Below are 23,924 nucleotides of genomic sequence, written 5' to 3' on the forward strand. Positions count from 1 at the left end.
TCACTTGCCTATAGAGATTCTTTATTTTCTGTTGTGCTAAAATACATGTAACATTAACAATTACTTTTTAAAACCATTTATAGTATTTAATTCAGTAGCATCTAATATATTCACAGTATTATACAACCATTATCACTATCTAGTTACAAAAGTTTCATCACCCTAAAGGAAAACCCTTTACCTAGTAAGCAATCATTCCTTATTCCCAAGTCTCTTGCAACTACCTATTTTACTTTGCATTTCCATGACTTCTCTGACAGTTCTACAGTGACAAAATTGAGCAAGAACTCCAAATGATGATTATTTTTGAGTTATTTAGCTTCATATTGAAGAGATAATCACAGAAAAAAAATCAGGCTTTTTTTCACATTTTTCTGAATACTGGTTATATAGATTCATGAGTTTCATTTTCAGGGAACAGTAGGCTGTAAGATTAAAACTCCAAAGCACAACTTGTAAAGTGCGAGTTATTACTAAACATTGCATTGGCAGTATATACCTATTCAGGTCACCTGCAAATATTAGCAACTGAGCAATCAGAAACAATACAAAGAAATAATTTATAGTGATTTTGTATGTTTTAATACAACTCCAATCATGAAATTATAATCAGGCAAGAAGAATTTAAGACCCATTTAGTATAAAAGCAAATTCTTTGCTCTCAAAACAAATTAAAAGCATAGCTTGGATACATCATTTTATGGTATCAAAGCACAGAAATAGGCAACCACATATGTGTTTGGTTATGGTGTCTAAGCACGCACACACAAGCAACAAAAAAGAAAGCTTACTATGTATACCATGTAAAACCTGAGTTTTTGTCTCTCTCTTACTAATCCATTTTTTAACTGAAGGAAGCCTCTAAAGGATTCCAAATGTCTTCTTTACTTGCCTATTATGTAATAGGTGTGTTGAGTCTTCTTTACATTGCCCTGTTAGCTCTAGCATGATGTTAATACTATTTGTCACCAACAAAAACATGTTCTTTCATACTTGTTATCAATAAAACGTAAGTCATTATTTTAGAAAGGTGTTTGTTTTAATACAAATTCCTAATTTTTGAAAAGTTGTAGTCTGTTTTGGAAAAACAAAACAAACAAAAACCCCAAAACACTAGTTCCTTAATATAGTCAAGAGAAATTCTACATGGAAAACAGCATTACTAATTTTTACCTTGTTTGGCATCATTACAAGCTGCTGGCCTTTACAAATAGATCCTGATTCCAGCTTTCCCAGGACCACAGTGCCCATATCCTGTTCAAATTTTAAATAAAAAAATCAAGTTGCAAACTTTTATTACTGTTTTTCAGTAGGTGAACAGTACAAAGAGAAACTTTACAATGCTTATGAGTTTAACATAGTAGAATACCTAGGATTAACCTTAAGCACAGGGGAGATAAATGCTCTGTAATAATTTGTGTCATAAGCATATGCACAACAAATAATATTCAGGATGCCTCAAATTTAAAAAGAAAGCATGGTATAAAAGATAGGAATTTTATGTTGGAGAATTCCATTTTTTATACAAATGCATATTCAACTGAGCTCTAAGCCTTTCCCCACATATATAAACTTGGGGAAAATATACTTACTCAGAACTTTGGAATGGAGCTAATGAGAGCAAAACATGGTACAAGGTCAAAACAGTATGTAAACTGATACTATAAAACTTTAAAAACTGTACCCTTTTTCTTTTTTTTTTCTCCTTAAATAAAATTTTTTTAAAAACCCAAACAAAACTTTAAAAACCAAGTTGAAAATCCAGTGGAAAAATTTTTTTTAATTTTATTTGAGAAAAAAAAAAAAAACAGAAAAAGGGTACAAGTTATACAGACTTTCAGAAAAAATAAAACAGTAGGAAATCACTAGTTAATTACATATTGTCATCTTAGAAATAGTTGTTGAAGTTACAAAATTAAAGCATATAGAGAAGACTTTCAAACAGTGAGACTGCAAACAGTTTTGTTCAATGATCCAACAAAACTCAGTAATATGGTTATCTATCTTATACACTTAAATATATATGCAGTTATATCTTTTAGAGAACTTTTCCTTTCTTTTGTACAATGACAATTACACATTTTGGGTTTTATTACTCCCACAGTTCTTACTACTTTTTTTTTTTTTTTAAGAAAGTAAAACCAAATGTGACATACCACGACAGAGTCAGTCAAATCAAAAGAATGGACATAATACATAATGTAAAAACAAAATACAATGGTCATCATACTGCCTCTTGCTATCTTAAGAAGAATTGCCTAAATCAAATCCGGTGAAAATTAACAGTTAATTTTTTTTTTAAAGGCTGACCCCTAAGGAGGTTAGAAGCACAGCTCAACGGTAAGGCATGCACAAGGGCCATGACTTTGATCCCCAGCACCTATAGTCTATGATAAAACCAGCACTTGTAGGCTGCTGGTGGTATTAACAAATTATCATAACACTCCCTTCTCCCCTTGTGATTGAACCCATATAGCACTAAACCTACGTTCAGTCCTTTTATTGTAAGAGAGCATCTGACTAAACTATCTAGTCTGGCCTAGACAATCCTCCTGCCTTGACCTTCCAAGTAGCTGGAATTACCGGCATGTGTCGTATGTCTGGCCAGCATACTATCCATCACACTTTAATGTGAAAATAGTTTGAGCTCAACAAGTTTCACTGGTATGAGTTATTCACATAAGAAATAATCACTATGTCACTGGGAAACAGCTGAAAAAAGTAAAATTTGCTGAATAAGTTATGATCTACCCACACCACAAAGGAATATACAGCCATTAAAGAGGTATGTTATATTGTTAATAATTTCATAATTAGGAACAAAAACACAAAAATATGTTTCACTTCTCATAAAATCCAACTTAATATTTTAAGTACCTTGTACTTATCCACAATTGGCAGCCTGACTGGTCCATCAACTGATCTATTGAAGTTTGGCAAGTTATCCAGATATGGAATAAATGGTAATCCACTGAGAACATAACAATATACATTACAGGAAGTCAACAACATGAATATCAAAATTATAAAAAGTTATAGGCCTGGAAATTAAAAGGTGGTTACGACATTTTTCAGTGAACCCATATACTGTTGCACTCAATTTATTATCACATTGTCATTTCTTTTCCTTTCTTTTTTTTTTTTTTTTTTTTCGTTTTTGTTTTTGAGACAGGGTCTCACTTTGTATTGCAGGTTGGCCTTGAACTCACTATATAGCCCAGGCTATGACCCCATAGTGATCCTCCTTCCTCAGCCTCCCAATTGCCGGGGTATAGGCTTGGAACATGTAGATCCCATTTCATCACATTTATTCCTTAACAAACTAAAAATATAGTATAATAACTCCTCCCATAAATTTATCTTAACTTTAGAAAATATTTACTAGCAAATAGCCCAAATGTTGTATAATATGTTTATTATATCCTTAGTCTTTATAGACTCTGAAATTTAATTATCAGCTCTGATGTCACAATTCCATAAAAAAAATTTCCTCTTTATCTGGACTGGATGACTTCACTATTTCTAGCTGCACATTACACAGCACTTATAAGCTGAACCTAACATTCACATGGAAAATGAAAGGAGTGAAGACAATCTAGATTAGAATAAAAATTGAAAACTCACCTTTTGACTTGAAACTTTTTTTTTTTTTGCCAACAGCATGACGAGATTGACTTGAAACTTAAAAACTACTGTAATCAAGACTAGTTGTTTGCAAACATACACTAATAGAGAAAAATAAAAAGACTGATTCTGGCCTAGGACAGCCAGAAAGACCATTACGAAGAGAACTGAAGGTTCAGAAATAATCTCTTAGAACATTTGTGGTCTTTTTGGTTTGGTCTTCTTAAAATAGGGTCTTGCTAAGCAGTTCAAGCTGGCCTCAAACTTACAGTAATCCTCTTGCCTCAGTCTCGAGTGATGGGATTACAGGCATGTGACACCATACTCAACTGATCATTTGATTTTCAATAAGGGTGCCAATCTCAATTTTATAAATAATAATCTTTTAATAAATTATACTTGAACATATAAATACAAAAGCAAAGGGAACCTAGACAGACTTAATCTTAGACTTTATATAGGACTGATCCTGATCTTGGATCAGGCAATGTTTTAGGTAAGACATGAAAAGAACCATTCCCAAAAGGGAAAAATAGATAAATTGACCTCATCAAAACTAAAACCTTTTGCAGCTGGACATGGTTAGTGCATGCCTACAATTCCACCTATTCAGTAGGGTAAGGCAGGATGATCACAAGTTTGAGGCCAGCCTGGGTACCTTACTGAGAAACCCTGTCTCAAAATAAAATATATAAAAAATTGCAGATGTAGTTCAATGGCAGAGTACCTGGATTCAATCTCCAGTACTCAAAAACAACAGCAAAACAAAAACAAACAGAAAAGCAAGGGTTGGGGATAAAAGTCAATAGTAAAGTACTTGCCTAGCAGGCACAAGGCCCTGGGTTCAAACACAAAACAAAACAAAATGTAAAGAAGGACAATAGCCAGTATAGCTCAGTATAGGGTCTGGTTAGCATATGCAAGGCCCTAGATGCAATTCCCAGCATCAAAAGAAAAAAAAAGGAAAGAAAAAAAAAATGCAAGCAACCTACAGAATGGAAGAAAATACTAATCATGTATCTGATAAGGTATTTGTATCCAAAGAACTATTAAGACTCAAAAGCCAGAAATAGAGGGCCACACCTGTAATCCCAGCCACTTAGGAGGATTTCAAGTTTGAGGCTAGCCTGAGCAATTTGGACACTGTCTCAAAATAAAATTTAAAAAGAACCAGGGTATAACTCATGGTAGAGCACCCTGAGTCTGTGCTGACTCATAAAAAAATCAACCCAATTAAAAATGTGCAAAGGGTCCTGGGAGCTCCTAGCTCGGTGGCTAAATGCTTGTCTAGCGTAGGTGAGGCCCTCCCTGGGTGTGATGCCAATGTCCCATGGTGTGTGTGGTGATGATAGGACAGGCACAAAGTTCTTGCTATTTTAAGCCAAGGTTACAGCTCTGGTTAAGCCAGTATTTTCTTGAATTACTCATTAAGACATACCTCATCCCACTCCTTTTTTTAAAAGGAAAATAAAAGGTTACTTACATGTACCAAGGACAGAAATCTGACTGCTCTTTGAGATTTGCTCCAGTCAGTCCTGAGCAGGGCATAAAATGAATATCCTTTTTGGGATTGAAGCCAACCTTTTTCAAAAATGGCACTAGCTTCTCTTTACATTCTTCATACCTATGAATATTTACAAGTAACTCAATTATAATGTCAACTAAAACTCGTGAAATACATGTATACATGTGATACATGTATCACAAGCACCTTTTATTCTACCAACATCATTATAAAACAGTGACAGCTAACCTTACCTCTCATTGCTCCAATTTACTGTGGGATCATCCATCTTATTAATAAGCACAATTAAGTGTTTTACACCTGCTGTCTTTGCCAACATTGCATGTTCTCTGGTTTGTCCTCCTTTTTCAAATCCAGTTTCAAACTCTCCTTTCCTGGCCGAGATTACCTATTCCAAAATACCAAGTAATTTATTCTTACATCTTTAGGCATACCTTTCCAAGTGAAACATCTTTTATCTTGTATCAGAGGATTTCCCAAGAAAAGAGACCGCAAATGAGTTATACTGTGTCAGAAATCAAATGTCTGGATGGCTTACGATTTGGAAGTTTGGAACGAAGCATAATGCACATGCTTTAATCCCAGCACACAGGAGGCTGAAGCAGGAGGACTGCCATGAGTTTGAGGCAAGCCTGTGATACACTGAATTCAAGGCCAGCCTGCCCTACACAGTGGGCTTGACTCAAAAAAAAAAAAAAGATTTGAATGTTTGGGGCAAAAGGTATATATAGCTCAGGTGTAAAATAAGTGCTTACCATGTTTATGGCCCTGGGTTTAGTGCCCAAGTGCCAAAAACAAATGGAAACTTGAGCATTTCTTCCAACACCTGAACTTGCTTTTTCTTTTGAAACAAAGTCTCACTACGTAAACTCTGCAGGCTGTGCTCAAATCTGACACACTAATAGCAGTGGGAGAGAAAAGTTAAAATGTAGTTTCAGAATTACAAAGATTTCTTAGCCAAGCATGGTAGTGGTAGCACACACTTGTAATCCCAGCACTCTGGGAAGCTAAGGAAGGAGAGGAAGAGACAGGAAGTGTGAGCCCAGCCTTCAAACTCAAGTGACATGGTGATTACGGTCTCACTCAGTGCACAGGCCTTCAGATACCAAACACAAATGAACAAACACGGAAGACTGGCCTGATGGTGTTAGCCATTCAGCACTTGCCTTAGCATATATATGGCAAAGGCCCTGGGTTCAATCCCCTTCAATATCAAAAAATTCCATAGGTAAGTTAGTGCAACAAAAATGAAACCTGTGATGATACATTATTACAATTCTCTGCCACCTAAATTCTAACTTTTACGAGGTAAATTCAAATATTTACAATGTAAATTGGACTGCTAATACACATATGGACTAAAAATGTTTCTCTTACCAACACAGCCAAATCAGCTTGAGAGGCACCACCAATCATATTTGGAACAAAACTCTTATGGCCAGGAGCATCCAGAATTGTGAAATGCTTTTTTTCTGTTTCAAAATAGGCACGACCAACTTCTACTGTTTTACCCTTGTCTCGTTCTTCCTGATTTGTATCTAAAGCCCAAGACAAGTACCTGGGAAGAATTTTTACAATAATAATTATATTGCTAAAAACATAAAGACATTTTCTATCATTAAACATTAACTGATGACATGTATCTTTATGTCCACAAACATAAAAAGGACTGGGGAAAATAAAAGTTAAAAGAATAAAATGTGATTCAAACAGAACTTACCAGTTCTATATCCACTTTAATTATATATTCTATAAACACTAAATAAAAATAAGCTGACAACACACATTAAAAGACAATATTAATAGCTGGGGATTTAGATTAGTGGCTCAAGTGCTTCCCTGTTAAGTGTGAGGTTGTGAGTTTGATCCCTAGTACTGAAGGAAAAAAAAAAAAAAAGCAACAACGAAAGAGGGTCAGGGATTTAGCTCAGTGGCACAAGCACCTGCTTGGTAAGCATGAGGTCGTGAGTTCGATCCCTGGTGCCAAAAAATATTAAAAGACAGTATTAAGCCAGTAGCGGCCATGGGCCAGGAAAAAAACCAGGAAGTCAGCCTGCCTTTCCCATGAGCCAGCCAGTGCACAGTCTGGGAGATAAGAAGAACACTGCACACAAGTTGTGATGATAGCAACTAAGGTACAAAAACAACTTAATGCTTGTATGGATTGCTTGACTTTGCAGGCTTGTGGCCAGTAGTCTGAACAGCTGCAGAGTATAACAATATGCAATATAACAACTATGGGGAATCTCCTGCTCTGTTTTTGAAATTCAATATTGTTCTGTTTTGTTTTGTTCTGTTTTATTCCCTTCAAAATAAATCAGAAAATAAAAGAATATTAAATACTAATGTCAAAACCACTATGCATTCAGTTATAATGAGATCCCGTATAGTTCATGCACAAAATAAAACAAACAATGATTGTAAAAAATGAAGATACCTTTTTTTTGTTGTTGTTGTCTTCTTCCTTTTTATCGGTACCAGGGATCGAACTCACGACTGTCTGCTTGCAAGGCAGGCACTTATGCCGCTGAGCTAAATCCCCAGCCCCAAAGATACCTTTTTTAAAAGTAGTAAAGGACACCAATCCATCATGTGGGAGTACTGGAAGTAATTTAGCATTACTTGTCCATGTAAAAATTATATATATAAGTTTATAGAATATATAATGTATAATAGGATTTATATAAATATAAATTATATGATTATGTTCTACATAATTCCAAACTATAATGGTAGATATCTACATTACTTCCTCTCAATTTCACAGCATATAATTATTTTTTTGTTTTTTGGTTTTTTTTTGTCTTTTTTTTCATTTTTATTGGTACCGGGGATCGAACTCACGACTGCCTGCTTGCAAGGCAGGCGCTTATGCCCCTGAGCTAAATCTCCAGCCCCTAATTCTTTTTTTAACCTAACATTGATTAGGATATTTTCCATTTAGGGGTTGGGGATTTAGCTCAGCGGCATAAGCGCCTGCCTTGCAAGCAGGCAGTCGTGAGTTCGATCCCTGGTACCGGTAAAAAGGAAAAAGACAAAAAAAAAAAAAAAAAAAAAAAAAAGAATATTTTCCATTTAATACAGAACAGTACAAATATTTGAGAATGAACAAATTCCTCCCCCTACTTTTTTTTTTTTTTTTTGTACTGCTGGGGGTCAAACCCCAGGCTTCAGGCATAGAGGCAAACTGTCTTAACACTTAAGCTACATTCTCAGCTACAATTCTTTTAAAACTGTAAGTAAGAAATACGTAAGATTACAAAGCAGCAAAGAGGCAACCTTTTGATAGTAACCACTGATAGTAATCAATATCAATAATTCTTTCTATTCTTTTTTGCTTGCCAATATTTATTTATATTAAGATGCTATATCCTAAGCCGTTGTTTCTCACTTTCTCCCCAAGTGCCACGGCAACATAAATTCTTTCCTATATAAATTTTATACAACTAATTTTTTAGTGGTTATGTAATGACCTAATTAAATGGATGGTTCATCATTTAACAAATCTACTTACTAGATATTTGGATAATACCCAGATTTCCTCTATGTAAATTATGAAGTCATTAGGAATGAATCTACCATTATGCATTGTGATGGGAAGGGAAACTTTGCTTTTAGTATGACACCACTTTAGACCTCAAGAATCTGTTTTACTTCTGTTTTAACTGATAGGGTCTCACTATGTTGCCAAGGCTGGCCTCAATTTCCTGGGGCCAACTGATCCTCTCACCTTAGCCCACTGAGTAACTGGGACTACTATATCCAACTAGGAGTTTATATTTTAATAGGCTTACTAAAACATTAAGTAGGTAGTATTTCTTTTATAAATAAAGAAATTTTACCAGGTTTCTCTGTTTTTTTCTTTAGCTTCTCTTTCATATTTTTCAAGTGTCCTTTTGTCAACCATTCCAGTCAAATACCTAAAAACAATTCAAAAAGACAAAAACAAACCAGAATTACTCCCAAATTAGTGAAGAAAACACTTTTAAGGAAAATTTCAACTCCAAAAAAATTATTTTTAAAAGTAAATTATCATCAGTGGTGATGCTAAAATCCTGGAAAAATTGAGTGAAAAAAGCATGCATAAAAAAATGAAAAAGGAAATATACACAGGCTCAGATTATCAGATAAAGAGAAAACAGTACTGATTTTTAAAGGGAGAATACTGACATACAATACCACAACCAAGTAATCGTTACTAAACCACTTGTTACTATGCAAAATATACTAAATAAATAATTTAGTAATTTTTTTTTAATACAAGGTCTTGCTGTACAGTTCAGGCTGGCCTGAACTCACAGTGATCCTCCTGCCTCAGCCTCCTGAGTGCTGGGATTATAGGAATATGCCACCATACCCAGTTTAAAGCATGATTACTGATTTTATGTACCCTTCATAGAACACACTGAGAATACATTTCTGTGGTAGGTTTGCCTCGACTGTGTGATCTTGCTCTAACTTTAAAAAATATCAGGTAAATCCAAATTTACCTGATGTTACACCCTATGAAATAACTGCATTGTATTCTTAAGTTAGTAAGATCATGAAGATAAGGAAATACTTGAGAAAATGTCACAGCTTGGAGATTAAGATACAACTAAATGCAATGTAAAATTCCAGAATATAAAAAAGAAATGTGGAAAACCTAATGAAATTCAAATAAGATCTGTTCTGTATTTAACAGAATACCAACATTAATGTTCTAGTTTTTTGATAAGTATACTATAGTTCTGTAGGATGCTCACATTAGGGATTGCTGAGTCAAGAGTCAATGGGACTTCTGTACTGTTTTTGCAATCTTTCTGTTAAGTTAAAAGAAAAAAAATTTTTTTGGGAGGGTGATATTGGGGATTAAACCTAGGGCCTCATGCATACTTGACAAATTTTAAACTTTACTAAGATAGCATTTCAATAAATTGCCCAGGCTGGCCTGGAACTTAAAATCCTGCCATAGTTTCCTAGAATGCTGGGATTACATGCATGTGCCACCATGACCAGTGCTCAAATTTTTCAGAATAAAAGATTTTTTTCTTAAAGTAAATGCTATACTGGGTGCAGTAGCACATGCCTATAATTCCAGATACTCAGAAGGCTGAGACAGGAGACTGCAAGTTCAAGACCACCTGGGCAACTTAATGACACTATTTCATAAAACAAAGAGGGCTAAGAAGGTAGATAAAAATGAAAAAAGTTTCCTTGCTCATGAAATTCAACTGACCTTGACTATCCCCACATAAATTACAGATTCTCCTTGACTTACAATGGGGTTGCTTCCTATCCCATCATAAAACTGAAAATGTATTTAAAACATTTAACTTACTGAACACTGCTTAGCCTAGCCTTCTTTACCTATGCTCAGAACATTTATACTAGCCTATAGTTGGGTAAAATTATCTAACACAAAGCCTATTTTATAGTAAAGTGTTGAACAGTTCATGCACATACAGATGAGCATTTTGTTGACACAATATAAAAACACACACAAAAAACACACAAAATATACAATGTACAAAAAGTACAGTATACTGTCTGGAGTGCTAGTTGTTTGCCCCAGTAATCACTTACTGAGAGCTGCAGCTTGCCACTGCTTTGCTGCTCAGCATCATGAGGGATTATTATACTAACTGGGAAAATGTGAAAAGTCATCAAGTTTGAAGTACTGCTTCTACTGAATGTATATTGCTTTTGCATCACCGTAAATTAGGGATCATCTGTATATTCAAAGTAGGCTAAGGTTTCTTGTAACCTAGGGTTCTGTATTAGTTTTTATAAAAATCTAAAAAAGACTGCTTTCAGAAACACATTTGGGCAATTCCTAAACAATGATCACACTGCAAAATTTACTTAGTATCAGCTTCCTTTAAAGGTGGTTTTATTAATTTTTCTTAACCTAGTATGACCTGTTTTATCTCTTTTGAGGCTATACAAATGTTTACCATGTTTGATATTTGCTCAGTATTTTTTTTTTTTTTTTTTGTCTTTTTGAAACAGGATCTCATTATGCAGTTCAGGCTGGGCTTGAGCTCACTTTGTAGCCCAGCCTGGTCTCAAACTCCACAATGATCCTCTTGTCTCAGCCTCCCAAGTCTGGGACTACAGGCATCATGCCCAGCTTGCTCAAGAAAATTAATAGTATTATTTAAAAAAAGACATAGACTTACATTATTTGTCCTCCAATGGTTGACTTGCCCGCATCTAAAAGTAACATCAATAATATGCAAATCACAGGTCAAAAAATACTGCTACATATGCAAATACAACTACAGTTACTTGTAACATGTATATCTTACAAAAGCAATTGAGCTATAATCGAAATGTGCAGAATAAAGCCTAATTACTTTTTCCCTTGAAAATGTGGCTAAGACTTGCTGCAAAGCAATAATGACTTAGAAATATATTTTACTGATAAGGAAACAGGATTTCTGAACAGATCATTCTCCAACCTTCAGCTATCAAAACAGCAGCTAAACAATTGTGAGCTACATTATCTCTCTTAGGGTCAGGGACGTAGTTCAGTGACATAGCACCTACTTAGCAAGTGCAAAGTTCTGAGTTCAATTCCCAGTACCAAGGAAAAAAACACATTAGTATCTCTCTCATTTTAGCAAATAGGGATGTGTTCTTTTACCAATTTCAAACGAGTTTTTTCTTCTAAGAAAAGGAGGTTAGCCGAGTGGTGATGCACACCTGTAATCCCAGCACTCAGGAAGCTGAGGCAGGATTATTGTGAAGTTCGAGACCATCCTGGGTTACAAAGTGAGCTCAAGGCCAACCTGAAGTGCATAGCAAGACCTCGTCTCAAAAAGACCAAAAAAATTTAGTGTTTCCTATTATGGGGAGACAGACATAAATGAAAAATGACACAGAATTCTGTATTTTCTTGTCACTATTTTGAGAATATGTCAGATAATTAAAGAACTTCTGGTTTTGTTTAATATGTCTTACTAAGCCAATAACTTGCCAAGTACCCAGCAATACTCCAAATTATGAATTTACTTCCATTGAACTAGTATAAGATTAATTCCACTAAAACCTAACTAAAATTCACATAAAAAAATAAGTAGTACATTTCCTAGATATTAGCATATAGTATACCAAATCCTGCCTAGTACTATAGATTAATTATACATTACATACAAATGTAGGTTTTATCTACCAACTTGTCTGCAAATCATTCACCTGCCCAAACTTTCAACAATGAAGTGCTTATAGTATTATTTTGCCAACTTAAACAAAATCTAGAAAGTTAAAAAACAAAATCAAGGTAATTTAGCATGTGTGAGGCTCTGAGGTCAAAGCCATCACCACCTCCACCTTCCATCCTCTGCACCACAAACAATATAAAAGCAAAGCATTTTAGATAATTCAGTTTCTCTGACCATCTCCAAATAGCTAAATAAGATATCCTATCCAATTATTTTGATCTTTTCTTATAAACACTCTGAATGTTACTTACCTACATGCCCAATGAATACTACATTTACATGTTCTTTCTTAGGAGCACCTGGTGGTGCAGCCACAGCTTTAGGTTTAGGCATTTCCTCTTCCTCCTCCATCATTTCTTGGGCACTGTCCTCAGGTGGCCTTCCATCTCCCATGGAACCACCCCCCGGCTCTGCTTCACTGATTTCTTCTTTGTGCTCCCATGATTCTTCTGGGGACATTTCTGTCTCTCCATTTTCTACTAAAGACAGACATTTTAACTTAATATTCTGAAAAAAGATTTATCTAAATCGTAAAATACGTACTTTAAAACCAGTGGAGCTTCACATGTGTAAGTTCCATTTCCTAATGTCCAGTGACATGTAAGCAAGAAAATCTCTTTCACAACTGAAATGGCTAATAGTTTTCAAGCTGGCCTCACTGTTATTGAGAGCTCTGACTCAGAGACTATGAGATCACTCTATTAACGCTTCATTTCTCAAGGATAAACCAAATGTATAACAGAAAAGCTCGGCCAGGGGTATAGCTCAGTGGCACAGCCCCTGCCTGGCAAGCATGAGATCCTGAGTTTGATTTCTGCTAAAAAAAAAAAAAAAAAAAAAAAAAAAATTCAGTGAAACAGAAACGCTAACATTCCTAACAGTGATTTCAATGTCAAGATGACCTGACAGAAAAAAAAAAGTTTAAAATTGGAGAAAAGTGCGAAAAGATCTAGGAGATGTATTTTCTTTTTCTTTTTTTGAGACAGGTTCTCATTTTGTAGTTTAGGTTGGCCTTGAACTAACTGTAACCCAACCTGGCCTTAAACTTGTGACAATCCCCCTGCCTCAACCCCCAGGTGCTGGAGTTACAGGTAAATGTGACCATGGACAGCCTTTTCCCTTTTATGTAAGAAAACTTTGGCATCAACTTTAATAGCATTTCAAGAACGTTAAACCCCTAAGAGTAATAAAATTACTGAAAGAAAAGATTTTTCAAAGTAAATGGAATAAGCATTAACTATTTAAATTGACTGTAGCACTCCTCCACTCTATTTTTTTCCCAATCACTAAATTTATCAAGGTAGTATTAATGCCCAAGTAGTTCTGTTTTACAAATCCTAACAGCAAAGACTCAATGTCTTAAGCATAGGCATTCTGATCATCACAACACTCACATTTGCACCTTAAATGTGAAGAGCAGGGGCTGGGGATTTAGCTCAGCGGCATAAGCACCTGCCTTGCAAGCAGGCGGTCGTGAATTCGATCCCCGGTACCGATAAAAATGAAAAAGACAAAAAAAAAAAAAAAAAAAAAAAAAGTGAAGAGCAAGTTTCATATTAGTGTATTAATATGATCGAAATTCTTACCAACAGGTTCTGAAAGTTCCATGCTAACAGCCGAATTTGAACCTATAAAAGAGTTTAAGACACAATACGTATTTATAAAATAATAGTGTTACCATAAATGTTTTCTCAATGAAGACTTTCAGGAATCAAATAAAAAATTACCTTTACCTTCACACAGTAACTCTTGCTCTTCAGAGGATTCCACAGACACTGTTTAAAAGAATTAAGTTCTATTAAAAATTAAGAGCTGTACATCATTTTACTTTTAATATATAGTAAAAATAGAACTTCAATACCACAAACCTCAATACTGAGACCAATGGCAGCTAACTAAGGTTTTCAAATAACAAATCTGTTTAACCTACTTTTTAAAAATGTGCCAATTGACAAAAAAAAAAAAAGAAAAGAAGGGGCTGGGGATTTAGCTCAGCGGCATAAGCGCCTGCCTTGCAAGCAGGCAGTCGTGAGTTCGATCCCTGGTACCGAAAAAAATGAAAAAGACAAAAAAAAAAAAAAAAAAAAAAAAAAAAAAAATGTGCCAATTACCATTAGTTTTCAGTAACTGAAATGTATCAATAAAACAATGCTTATTCTCTGCTTTAATACCTTTCCTTCACAGAAATTGTAAATGTTTTATGTACAGGTCAGCACAAATCAAATTAGCTGGATTTGCTCAACAAATACTATCTACTTTTATAGATTTTGTCTTGGTAACTCAGTAGAGCAAGAAAGCTATAAGTGCTTTATAAGATTCCATGAGCTGGTCGTGGTGGCTGTAATCCCAGCACTCTGGGAGGCTGAGGCAAGAGGATTGTTGTGAGTTCAAGACCAGCCTGGGCTAAAAAGTGAGCTCAAGGCCTGCCCGAACTGCATTAGAGACCCTGTCTCAAAAAAAAAAAAAAAATATATATATATATATATATATATATTTTTTTTTTGAGACAGGGTCTCATCACTATATAGTCCAGACTATCTTTGAACCTGCTGCACAAGTGTATCAGAATTACCTGTGGTTTTTTTTTCAAAATTTTACAAGTACCATCTTTCTCTCAGTCAAATAACCACTGCTGAAAATTATAAGATGGCCTGGCATTACATGCCTGTAATACCAGCACTCTGGAGGCTGAGGACCACTGTGAGTTTGAGGCTAACCTGGGATTCAAAGTGAGTCCAAAGTTAGCCTGAACTGTATTGTGAGACCCTGTCTCAAAAAAAAAAAAAAAAAAGTATGATGTACCAAGTATTTTAAAGCAGAAAAAATATGGAGACAACTAGTAGGGTAATTTTTCTACCACTTTAGAGATCCTAACTAGAACTGAGCTTTCTAAAACCAAACTGACCACTTACTGACACCAAGTCATAAACAAATAATATAGGCAATATATGCATAAGGCTATAGGAAACTTCTAAGGAAGGTCATCTGTCATGAGACCATCTGCACAGCTGAAAAATGCAACATAATAAAAATTTCTTCATGGTTTTAGTTTTCAAATCACCCTACAACCTACAATATGTTTTAAAATTGTAACTGTTACAGAGGTAAAGACAGTATAAGTATCAAAACAAATAATTGATATAAATGTAATGATGAAATTAATGGGCTCCAAAGGAAGTTACCAGTTTCCCTACAGGGGAAAAAAGCTCCATGAAACCTTCAGACCAGGGATCACATAAACCTAATGGTGAAAAAATAAAAAAATAAAAAAAAATAAAATAAATAAAATAAACCTAATGGTGATCTGTACCATAAACCTAATACCATGTGTGAACTGATGATTCTTTAGCAAAATGTTCTTTAAACTCAGTATAATTGTACTCAACCTTCACACATGTAGTCAGTTCTTGCTCTTTCATTCTACTCTGGATCTAATGCATAATGCCTATCACTCACTCATTTATGTATTTAAACTGGGACTGAACCCACAGCCTTTGCACTGAGCTATTTACCCCTAACCCTTTCTGAATTTTTAAATTTTATGACAAGGGCTCACTAAATTGCCCAGATTAGGATTGAATTTGTGATCCTCCTGCCTCAGCTTCCCAGTGTCCTGGGATTACACAAAGATGTTCCCATGCCTGCTAGGAGATCCAGATTTCATTAGCTGCTAATGAAGATGGGCTTAAAATTTTCCTGTGTTCAAAGTTAATAGCACTTTGTTTCTTTCTTTCGCTCTTTTTTTTTTGGTACCAGACTCATGAGCTCGCACTTGCCAGGCAGGTGCTTGTGCTGCAGAGCTAAACCCCCAGCACCTTGTTTCTCATGTCTCATATGTTCATATCTGCTGGTGAAAAAAGCGAGAAACTATGGCTTCCAAGTTTTCCAGTAATATTTCATGTTCACAAATACCTTTAACCGAGTACTTTTAAAAATGGAATAACGCTAAATGGGAAAATTGTCAATGTGTGAGTGAATACAACTACCATACCCCAAATTGAAAGGATTCTGCTATTTTAAAATAAAAGGAAGATGAGCACAAGGCATGTAGCTCACTTGGGAAAATATGTGTCTTTCATGTGAGATCCCGGATTCCATACCCAGCACCACATAAAACAAAATGAAACAAAAGATAAAGGTGGGCAAATGAAACGGCTCTGATACTACTTCCATTACCACAAATTCTAAAACAAAAAGTGAAAGGATTTTACAAGAAGCTGGTCATCAGTACTACCTGAAGTTTAGTACAGATGGTAACCTAAATCTTAAAATTGTTGGTTAAGTGTGATCATGATGAAAGATGAACACAAAAGGTTACATATTGTGTCATTCCATTTCTACAAACATTCAAAATACGTAAATGCAGAGTCAGAAACACAGTCAGAACTCAGATTCTGGTAGCTACCAGAAGCTGGGAAGACAGGGAATAACTGCTTAATAAATACATATTTCTTTTGAAATATGTATTCTTTTTCATCACCTTTTGAGGTGATGAAAATGTTTAGGAACTAAATAGAGACACTAGTTGTACTACCACACACAATATACTAAATGTCACTGAACTGTTCACTTTAAAATGTTTACTTTTTTCCTCCTAAAGACACAGGGTCTTGCTGTATAGCCCAGGCTGACCTTGAACTTGCAGTGATCCTCCTGCCTCAGTCTCCTCAATGCTGGCATTATAGGTATGGACTACCATGCCCACCTGAAATATTTATATTATTGGACTTGTCTGTCCCTCAATCTTGAAGGATGTGAACTTAAAAAAAAAAAAAAAAAAGATCTTTTGGGGCCAGGGACATAGCTCAGGGGCACAAGTGCCTGCATGGTAAACACAAGGTCTTAAATTCAATTCTTGGTACCAAAAAAAAAAAAAAAAAAAAAAGAGGGTATTTTCAGCAGAGTGGTGCTGCATGCGTAGTGGTGATGCTGTCAGCCTGAGCTTTAGAGAGAGACTGTGTCTTAAAGAAAAGAAAAGCCCAGTATTGTAGCATATGCCTGTGATCCCAGCAGCTGCTGGGCTGAGGCAGGAGGACTGTTGTGAGTTCAAGACCAGTCTGCACTACATAGTGAGACCCTGCCTGACTCAACCCACCTTCCCTCTTAAAAAATAACTCTCCTGACTGGAAATGTGGCTTAACAGTAGAGCAACTGCCTAGCATACTTAAGGTCTTGGGTTTGATCTGTAACACAAAAACTCTTCTTTAATTGTGGTACAGTTGCCTTACCTAATTTTCTACATCTATCCCATGCCCCACATACCCTACCACTTAAAGAATACCTCTTTTAATTATAGGTACTTAAAACATAATTTAGCTCTTTCTCCCTAGGTGATAACAGATTTCTAGAATAACTATGAGATGCATAAATTTCTGAAGTATGGAAACTTTCCCCTTCTCTTATTATCTCCACAGGATTAAATAGTATAGACATGATCAATTTTTACTCAACTTCAGCAGTTTCATGCTACTGTTGCAGTCTTTTTGCTTCACTTTTCTTACCATATCTTGCCTATATTATTCTGCCATTTCCATGAAGGTCCAATAAAGATGATTTTAAATGTGTTAACTTTTGAAAAAAGGATTGGAGAAATGCTGTATTGATGTTAAAGTATATCTTAAGGAACTAAAAGTTCTCTAGCATTCAGGTGACCATAAACTCTAAAAAAAAAAAAAATTCACACTGAAGTATTTTTCTCCTACAGGCAACAGCAGAAAACAGTAAAAGCAAACACCAGAAGAAATATCTAGGCTAGGGATGTAGCTCAGTAGCAGAGAGTACTTACCTAGCATAAGCTGGGTACTGGGTTTGATTCCCAGCACCTCAAAAAAAAAAAAAAAAAAGAAAAGAAAAGAAAAGAAAAGAAAAGAAAAATCTGTAGAACACATAAAAATGTAAAAGGTTTTGTCTGATTACTAAACCATCTAAAAATATAAAGCCTTTTTAGGGGTAGTGCCATACAACTTCAGTCTCAGCTACTTGGGAGGCTGAGGCAACAGCTCAAGAGTTTGAAAGGAGCACAGGCAACATGGCCAAGATCCTGTCTTAAGACTCAAAGAAGCTGGAAGTACAATGCACACCTGTAACTCTAGCACTTGGGAGGTGGAGGCTAGTCTGGACGACACAGAAAGACCCTCAAAACACCAAAGTCGAAAAAAAAAAAAAAGAGAGAGAAAAGCACAATGGTACTGCCAACAGTGCAAAGCTATTTAAAATATAGTGAGTAATACTTCATTTTATCAACAATGTGTTTTATAATTTGGGGGATGATAGCTACATTTTTGTTTGTGTGAAGGCAGCCATGTCATGTTTCTTACCCAACACAAAGTTTGCAAACCGAGCCAGCTGTAAGCAGAAACGTTCCTGAACCAAGGTATTACTATAATTTGCATCAGAATCTTCTTAAATGCTAAAAGAAGCAATCATAAACTATTACTTTAGACTGGCATTTCCTACATATGATGCCATTCTGCTACTTCTGGGACACAGAGACAATGCTGTCTGGTTTTTGAAAAAGCATCTCAGCTAAAAAGCTTGTTTAATATTAAAATCACAAGGAAAAGATTATCAGTCACTTCTGCTAGAAACAGCTTTGAAATCAGTCCTAGGTCTGATGCTCACTTCTCCATTTATTTATAACACAACCTCAACGAAGTTTTTTAGCTTTCTCAAACTGTAATTTTTGTATCTATAAAATGGTAATAAAATAATATTCAAAATATTATGGATACTAAATGACTAAGCACTATTAAGCACTGTTAACTGCTGTATAAATTATAAGCATCACAGACCCCTAAAATAACTGCAGAAACTTTGATGAATGAAATACTAGGCTTGGCATGGTGGTGCACATGTGTAATTCCAGCACTCAAGAGGCTGAAGCAGGAGGATTACTGCAAGTTCAAGGCCAGCCTGGGCTTTATAGTGTGTTCTAGGCCAGCCTGAATTGCATAGTGAGATTCTGTCTCAAACAAACCAACCCACTAGAAAGCGAAACTCTGAGGCCACTGTGTCAGAAAACCCATGGAACTTGTAGTAATTAGCTCTAAGCAAGTTCTTTTTTTCCTCTAATCAGCATGGTATGGCAGAAAGAGCCCTACACTAGCAGTTGGATAATCTGGTTTCCAGATTCCACTGTGTTATTAACTATGTGAGTGACCTTAGGCATTCAACTCAGCATCTCTGAGCTTCAGTTTCTTTATCCAAAAATGAGAAGATTACTGCTAACGCCATTTCAAGCCCTAACAGTCTAGGAAACCTGTTTATTCAGTAACTAAACCAATGCCATGTAACCCAATGAGTCTTTCTATAGAGTACCTAAAATTCCACTATATTTTTCAAGCAACCCCAAAATATAGTCTTATTTATGACCTATCTACTTTAATTTGAAATATATTAAAATATACAAACGAAGACCTTTGCATATAGCCCTAATAAAGTACAAAAATAACAGAAAAATACTTTCTGCTACTAAAAAAAAAAAAATCAACCACCCAAAAGAAATAAACATAGGTTGTTTAGTAGTATGCATTTTGTTGTTGTTTAATAGTGAACTGACATAAAATTACCTATCTGGAATGTTTTTGGAATTGAGCATCACCACACCTAGGGTTAGAGTAATAAAAGATGCTGAGGAAATCCTGTTTCTTTCCTCCACAATTTCCTCCAGTTGGAATTATATGGGAAACTTACTTTACTTTGCATATAGTAACCACTGTGTCCCCTTAGAATAAAGTCATTTACAAAGACGAAACACATCTGTAATCTTTGTTAAAATCTACTTAAAAAGATAAAACTTTCAAGAAGCTTTAGTATGAATCAATGGTTGATGACTAAATAGTCTGAGAACCTCAAAATAAAAAATCTTCAATAATGACTAAATATTGGATTCTCAGATTTTTACTAATTAAGAGCAGAATGATGGAATTCTAAACAAATATGCCTAATAGATACACTAGCCAGAATCACAGTAACTGTGGTATAAAAGACAACAGGTAAATAGTATAAAAAGATAACTTGGCCTCAACTTCAGCAAATTCTCAGCAAACTTAAATAAAAACAAATGAACAAGATGTGGTGATGGACTCTTATAATCCTAGCTACCTGGGAGACTGAGGCAGAAGGAGGATCACAAGTTTTGAGGCCAGCCTCGGTAACTCAGAAAGATGCTCTCTCAAAAAGTAAAAAGGCCTGAGGATGTAGTTCAGTGCTAAAGTGCTTCTGGGTTTGATTCTCAGTACTACAAATGAAAACAAAAACACAAACCATATAAACACAAGGGGGGAAAATTTTATGTCAATTAGATCTCAAAAACAAGCAGTAGCTGGGGAAATAGCTCAGCAGCACAGCTCTTGCTTAAGGCAACTGTGAGGTCCTAAGTTCAATTCTGGTACAACAACAACAAACAGAAAACAATATATTCCAGAAAAACACTTAGCATAAAATACATGTATCTTTAGTTTTAGTATTAAAATGACGAGACTGAAGTGATTTACATGAGGATCTTGAATCCTGAGCAATTTAGCTCAACTTTGACAGTTACCTACACTCTTTGTATGGCCTTCTTAATACAGTTTTTCAAGTAGTTTTAACCAGTTATTTGATCCTTTTTCCACATTCCTGAAGGACCACAACTTAGTCATCTTGACATCATTACAAATGCCTCCGTCAGCATCCAACAGTCAGTAGATAAATCATTAATTGCTAAATGTATATATGTATACTGAGTGAAAAATTCCAGCTCCAGGGAATTTAGCTCAGCGGCATAAGCGCCTGCCTTGCAAGCAGGCAGTTGTGGGTTCAATCCCTGATACCGATAAAAAAAGGAAAAAGACAAAAAAAAAAAAAAGAGTCTGAAAAATTCCACCTCCGAAATTCCATTCTAATACTAACTTACTCCAAAAGGTTATGTTCTTTATTCCTTTCTCTTTAGACAATTCTATTTGAACACTTTTAAGATATTCCTCACAGCAAACACAAACAAGTCAATCAAAGCTTAAAATTTATTATTTCCCTAAATTGACCTGATGAAATTTAATTGCTCGTTCTATACAGCAATTTTGGAAAAGGTGAGAACAAAATAATGCAACACTGTATGTACTAACAATGCTAAATACAACCTGGTCCAAAGACTTTATGGCCAATCAAAATTTCTTAACAGCACCACAACAGTAATTTACTGTCATCATGTCCCCTAAATCCTTATACTCCAGCCATTCATACACATGAAACCAAGAGCTAAAATCTAATAAGCAGTAAGTCAAGACAGGAAAGAAATAACTAAGGGTATTAAAATACTTATCACTAGCCGGGCTTGGTGGCACAGCACTTTGGGAGGTAGAGGCAGGGGGACTGCGGTGAGTTTTGAAGCCAGCCTGGGTTACAAAGTGAGTTGAAGGGCTGAGCAAGCATGAAGTCATGAGTTTAATTCCGGGTACCAAAACAAAAAACAAAAAACAAAAAAGTGAGTTGTGAGTTGAAGGCCAGCCTGAACTATGTAGCGAGACTCTGTCTCAAAAAGACAAAAGAAAAAAAGTGTGACAATCCAGGAATAATACTGATCACTGATCTGCTTAATGCTCTTAATTCCATTCAGTATCCCAGTGACATTTAAGATCATGTGTATATTAGAACTACTTAGTGCAGACATTTCAGTCTTAAAAACAAATCAAGAACCTTATCTATCTATCATGTAGAAATCAACAGGTCCTTTACTATAATGAAGTATCGTAAGAGCCATTCTGGACAAAGCAACCATTACTTTGATATTTTAGATCCTTTATAATAAAGAGGTCCTGAAGCGATTACTTTTATTTTTTTGGTACTGGGCATCAAACTCATAACCTTGCACTTGCCAGGCAGGTGCTTATGTCATTGAGCTAAATCCCTGGCATGAAGAGACTGCTTTTGAGAATACCTAGTGATTCAAAAGCATCCAAAGTGAGAATGGTTACATGACCTTGAAACATACAATATGTGCATTATATCTCTTTTAAAATAAAGTCCCTCCTTCACCCCCCCCAAAATCAGCAAAAAACAAACACTACAAAAAACAACCCTTCTAAGATTCAAATTCCACAATACAATTTGCTACATCTTAGACACAATTCTTCCTCCAAGAAGTAGTGAAGACTGATGGTTTTATTCTATGGACCTTTAACATCAGTTTTTTTTTTAAACAGCAGGGTTCTGAGAGGCATAGAGAGTGGAACAGTGCAAGGAACAGGAACTCTTTTACAGCTGGCACCTTGGAAACAAATACACAAAACTACAAGTAATCCTCATTACCTAAAGCCATTTCTTGTTAATCTAATTAAAAAGGTTGGACTAAGTACAAATTTAAACTTATTCTATCAGAAAATGTTTGTTCTAGCATACATTAAGCTTTGTCTGCAACATTTTCCTTCATTTTGGGTCTCCTATTTCAATAACAATCATTTGGCCAATTTACTTGGTTCTGTAGAGAACTGCACTTAAATGATTTATACTTAATACATCCAAATGGATTCTATGTAAATGTTTCTTTGGAAACCTCTGTTCTTAGTTTGCAAAGAGATCTCCAACTTTTGACTTGGGATAGCTGAACAAAAGTATAACCAGCAGCCTTCCAGTCAAGGTGAGTGACACCATACAAAAGCTTCTTGCTCTATTGATGGCTCTGGGCAGCACTGTATTTCAAAAAAAGAGAAGACAAACTGGTTTCAAAGAAATGACAGATTCATACTCAAAAGATACATTTTTAAAAGTTATCTGAGAGCTCTGATCTATAGGCTCCTTCAATACTTTTTCTGGTATCTAGTTTGAAAACACATTTCAACTATGGCTTAACAAAAAAAGCTACAACCCCAGTGTCCATTTCCCTACTACAAAAAGTTGCAAACTTTTTGGTTCCTCCTTTGTCAGTTTCAGTCTAGAGCTATTTCCAATTTTTTCCCTGCTTTTTCTAAGTACAGTATAGTTCACTGATGATGGCACTAAATGGACCCAAACTGTCTGGAACACACAATCCAACAGTACCATCTAACTGCACTTCAGTGCAGAAAATGTATTCCTTTCCAAATAAGACGTTCTACACACGATTTGTTTTTCCTTTGCACTAGTGGGAGCTTGTACAACAAAGTCTTCACATTGAGCTATATTCATAACTCTTGTTCTTGTAAGACAGTGTCTAAGTTACAGAGCTACCCAAGCTGGGCTCAAACTTGTGATCCTCCTGCCTCAGCCTCCCACAGTTCTGGGATTACAAGCATGCAATGCCAAACCCTCTGCCTACAACTTTTTATGTATCTCCAACTTATAGCACTGTCAGACAAAAGCAAACTACAAGTTAGCAAACATCAGTAAGAGAAAAAAATTACTGTATCAGAAGTGACAACTAGTCAACAGTGTCCATTCCAAACCATTGCTCTCTAAGCAAATAGCCCTTGATGACTTGGCGGATGGGCAGATACGCTGTAAACAAAGCCCCAAGTCCACAGTCACACTGATGGTGGTGGCTTCAGGAGGGGGTGGGGGAGACTTGACCAAGAAAGACAAGAAAGGCCTGGAAGAATGAAATCTACAAGACAAGA

General features: G+C 35.6%; 1 protein-coding gene across 4 annotated transcripts in view; it reads right to left on the bottom strand.

The window, feature by feature from the left end:
- Positions 1–23,924, bottom strand: part of Gspt1 (G1 to S phase transition 1) — a 35,807-nt gene that overhangs the window by 9,488 nt on the left and 2,395 nt on the right. The window contains exons 2-11 of one of the 4 annotated variants that reach the window (XM_063226555.1): positions 14,088–14,129; positions 13,941–13,982; positions 12,606–12,830; positions 11,311–11,344; positions 8,992–9,069; positions 6,527–6,707; positions 5,383–5,537; positions 5,108–5,248; positions 2,878–2,971; positions 1,174–1,254 (exon numbers count right to left, since the gene is read on the bottom strand). In XM_063226555.1, the coding sequence (XP_063082625.1) occupies positions 1,174–1,254; positions 2,878–2,971; positions 5,108–5,248; positions 5,383–5,537; positions 6,527–6,707; positions 8,992–9,069; positions 11,311–11,344; positions 12,606–12,830; positions 13,941–13,982; positions 14,088–14,129 (1,073 nt within the window). Of the gene's footprint in view, positions 1–1,173; positions 1,255–2,877; positions 2,972–5,107; positions 5,249–5,382; positions 5,538–6,526; positions 6,708–8,991; positions 9,070–11,310; positions 11,345–12,605; positions 12,834–13,940; positions 13,983–14,081; positions 14,130–23,924 lie in introns of all 4 variants that reach the window. The other 3 variants (XM_063226552.1, XM_063226551.1, XM_063226553.1) reach the window with 3 other exon arrangements.

The sequence above is a fragment of the Cavia porcellus genome, unplaced genomic scaffold (assembly GCF_034190915.1).
Source record: "Cavia porcellus strain 051 isolate PalLab524CR breed Dunkin Hartley unplaced genomic scaffold, mCavPor4.1 scaffold_16, whole genome shotgun sequence".
Classification (NCBI taxonomy): domain Eukaryota; kingdom Metazoa; phylum Chordata; class Mammalia; order Rodentia; family Caviidae; genus Cavia; species Cavia porcellus.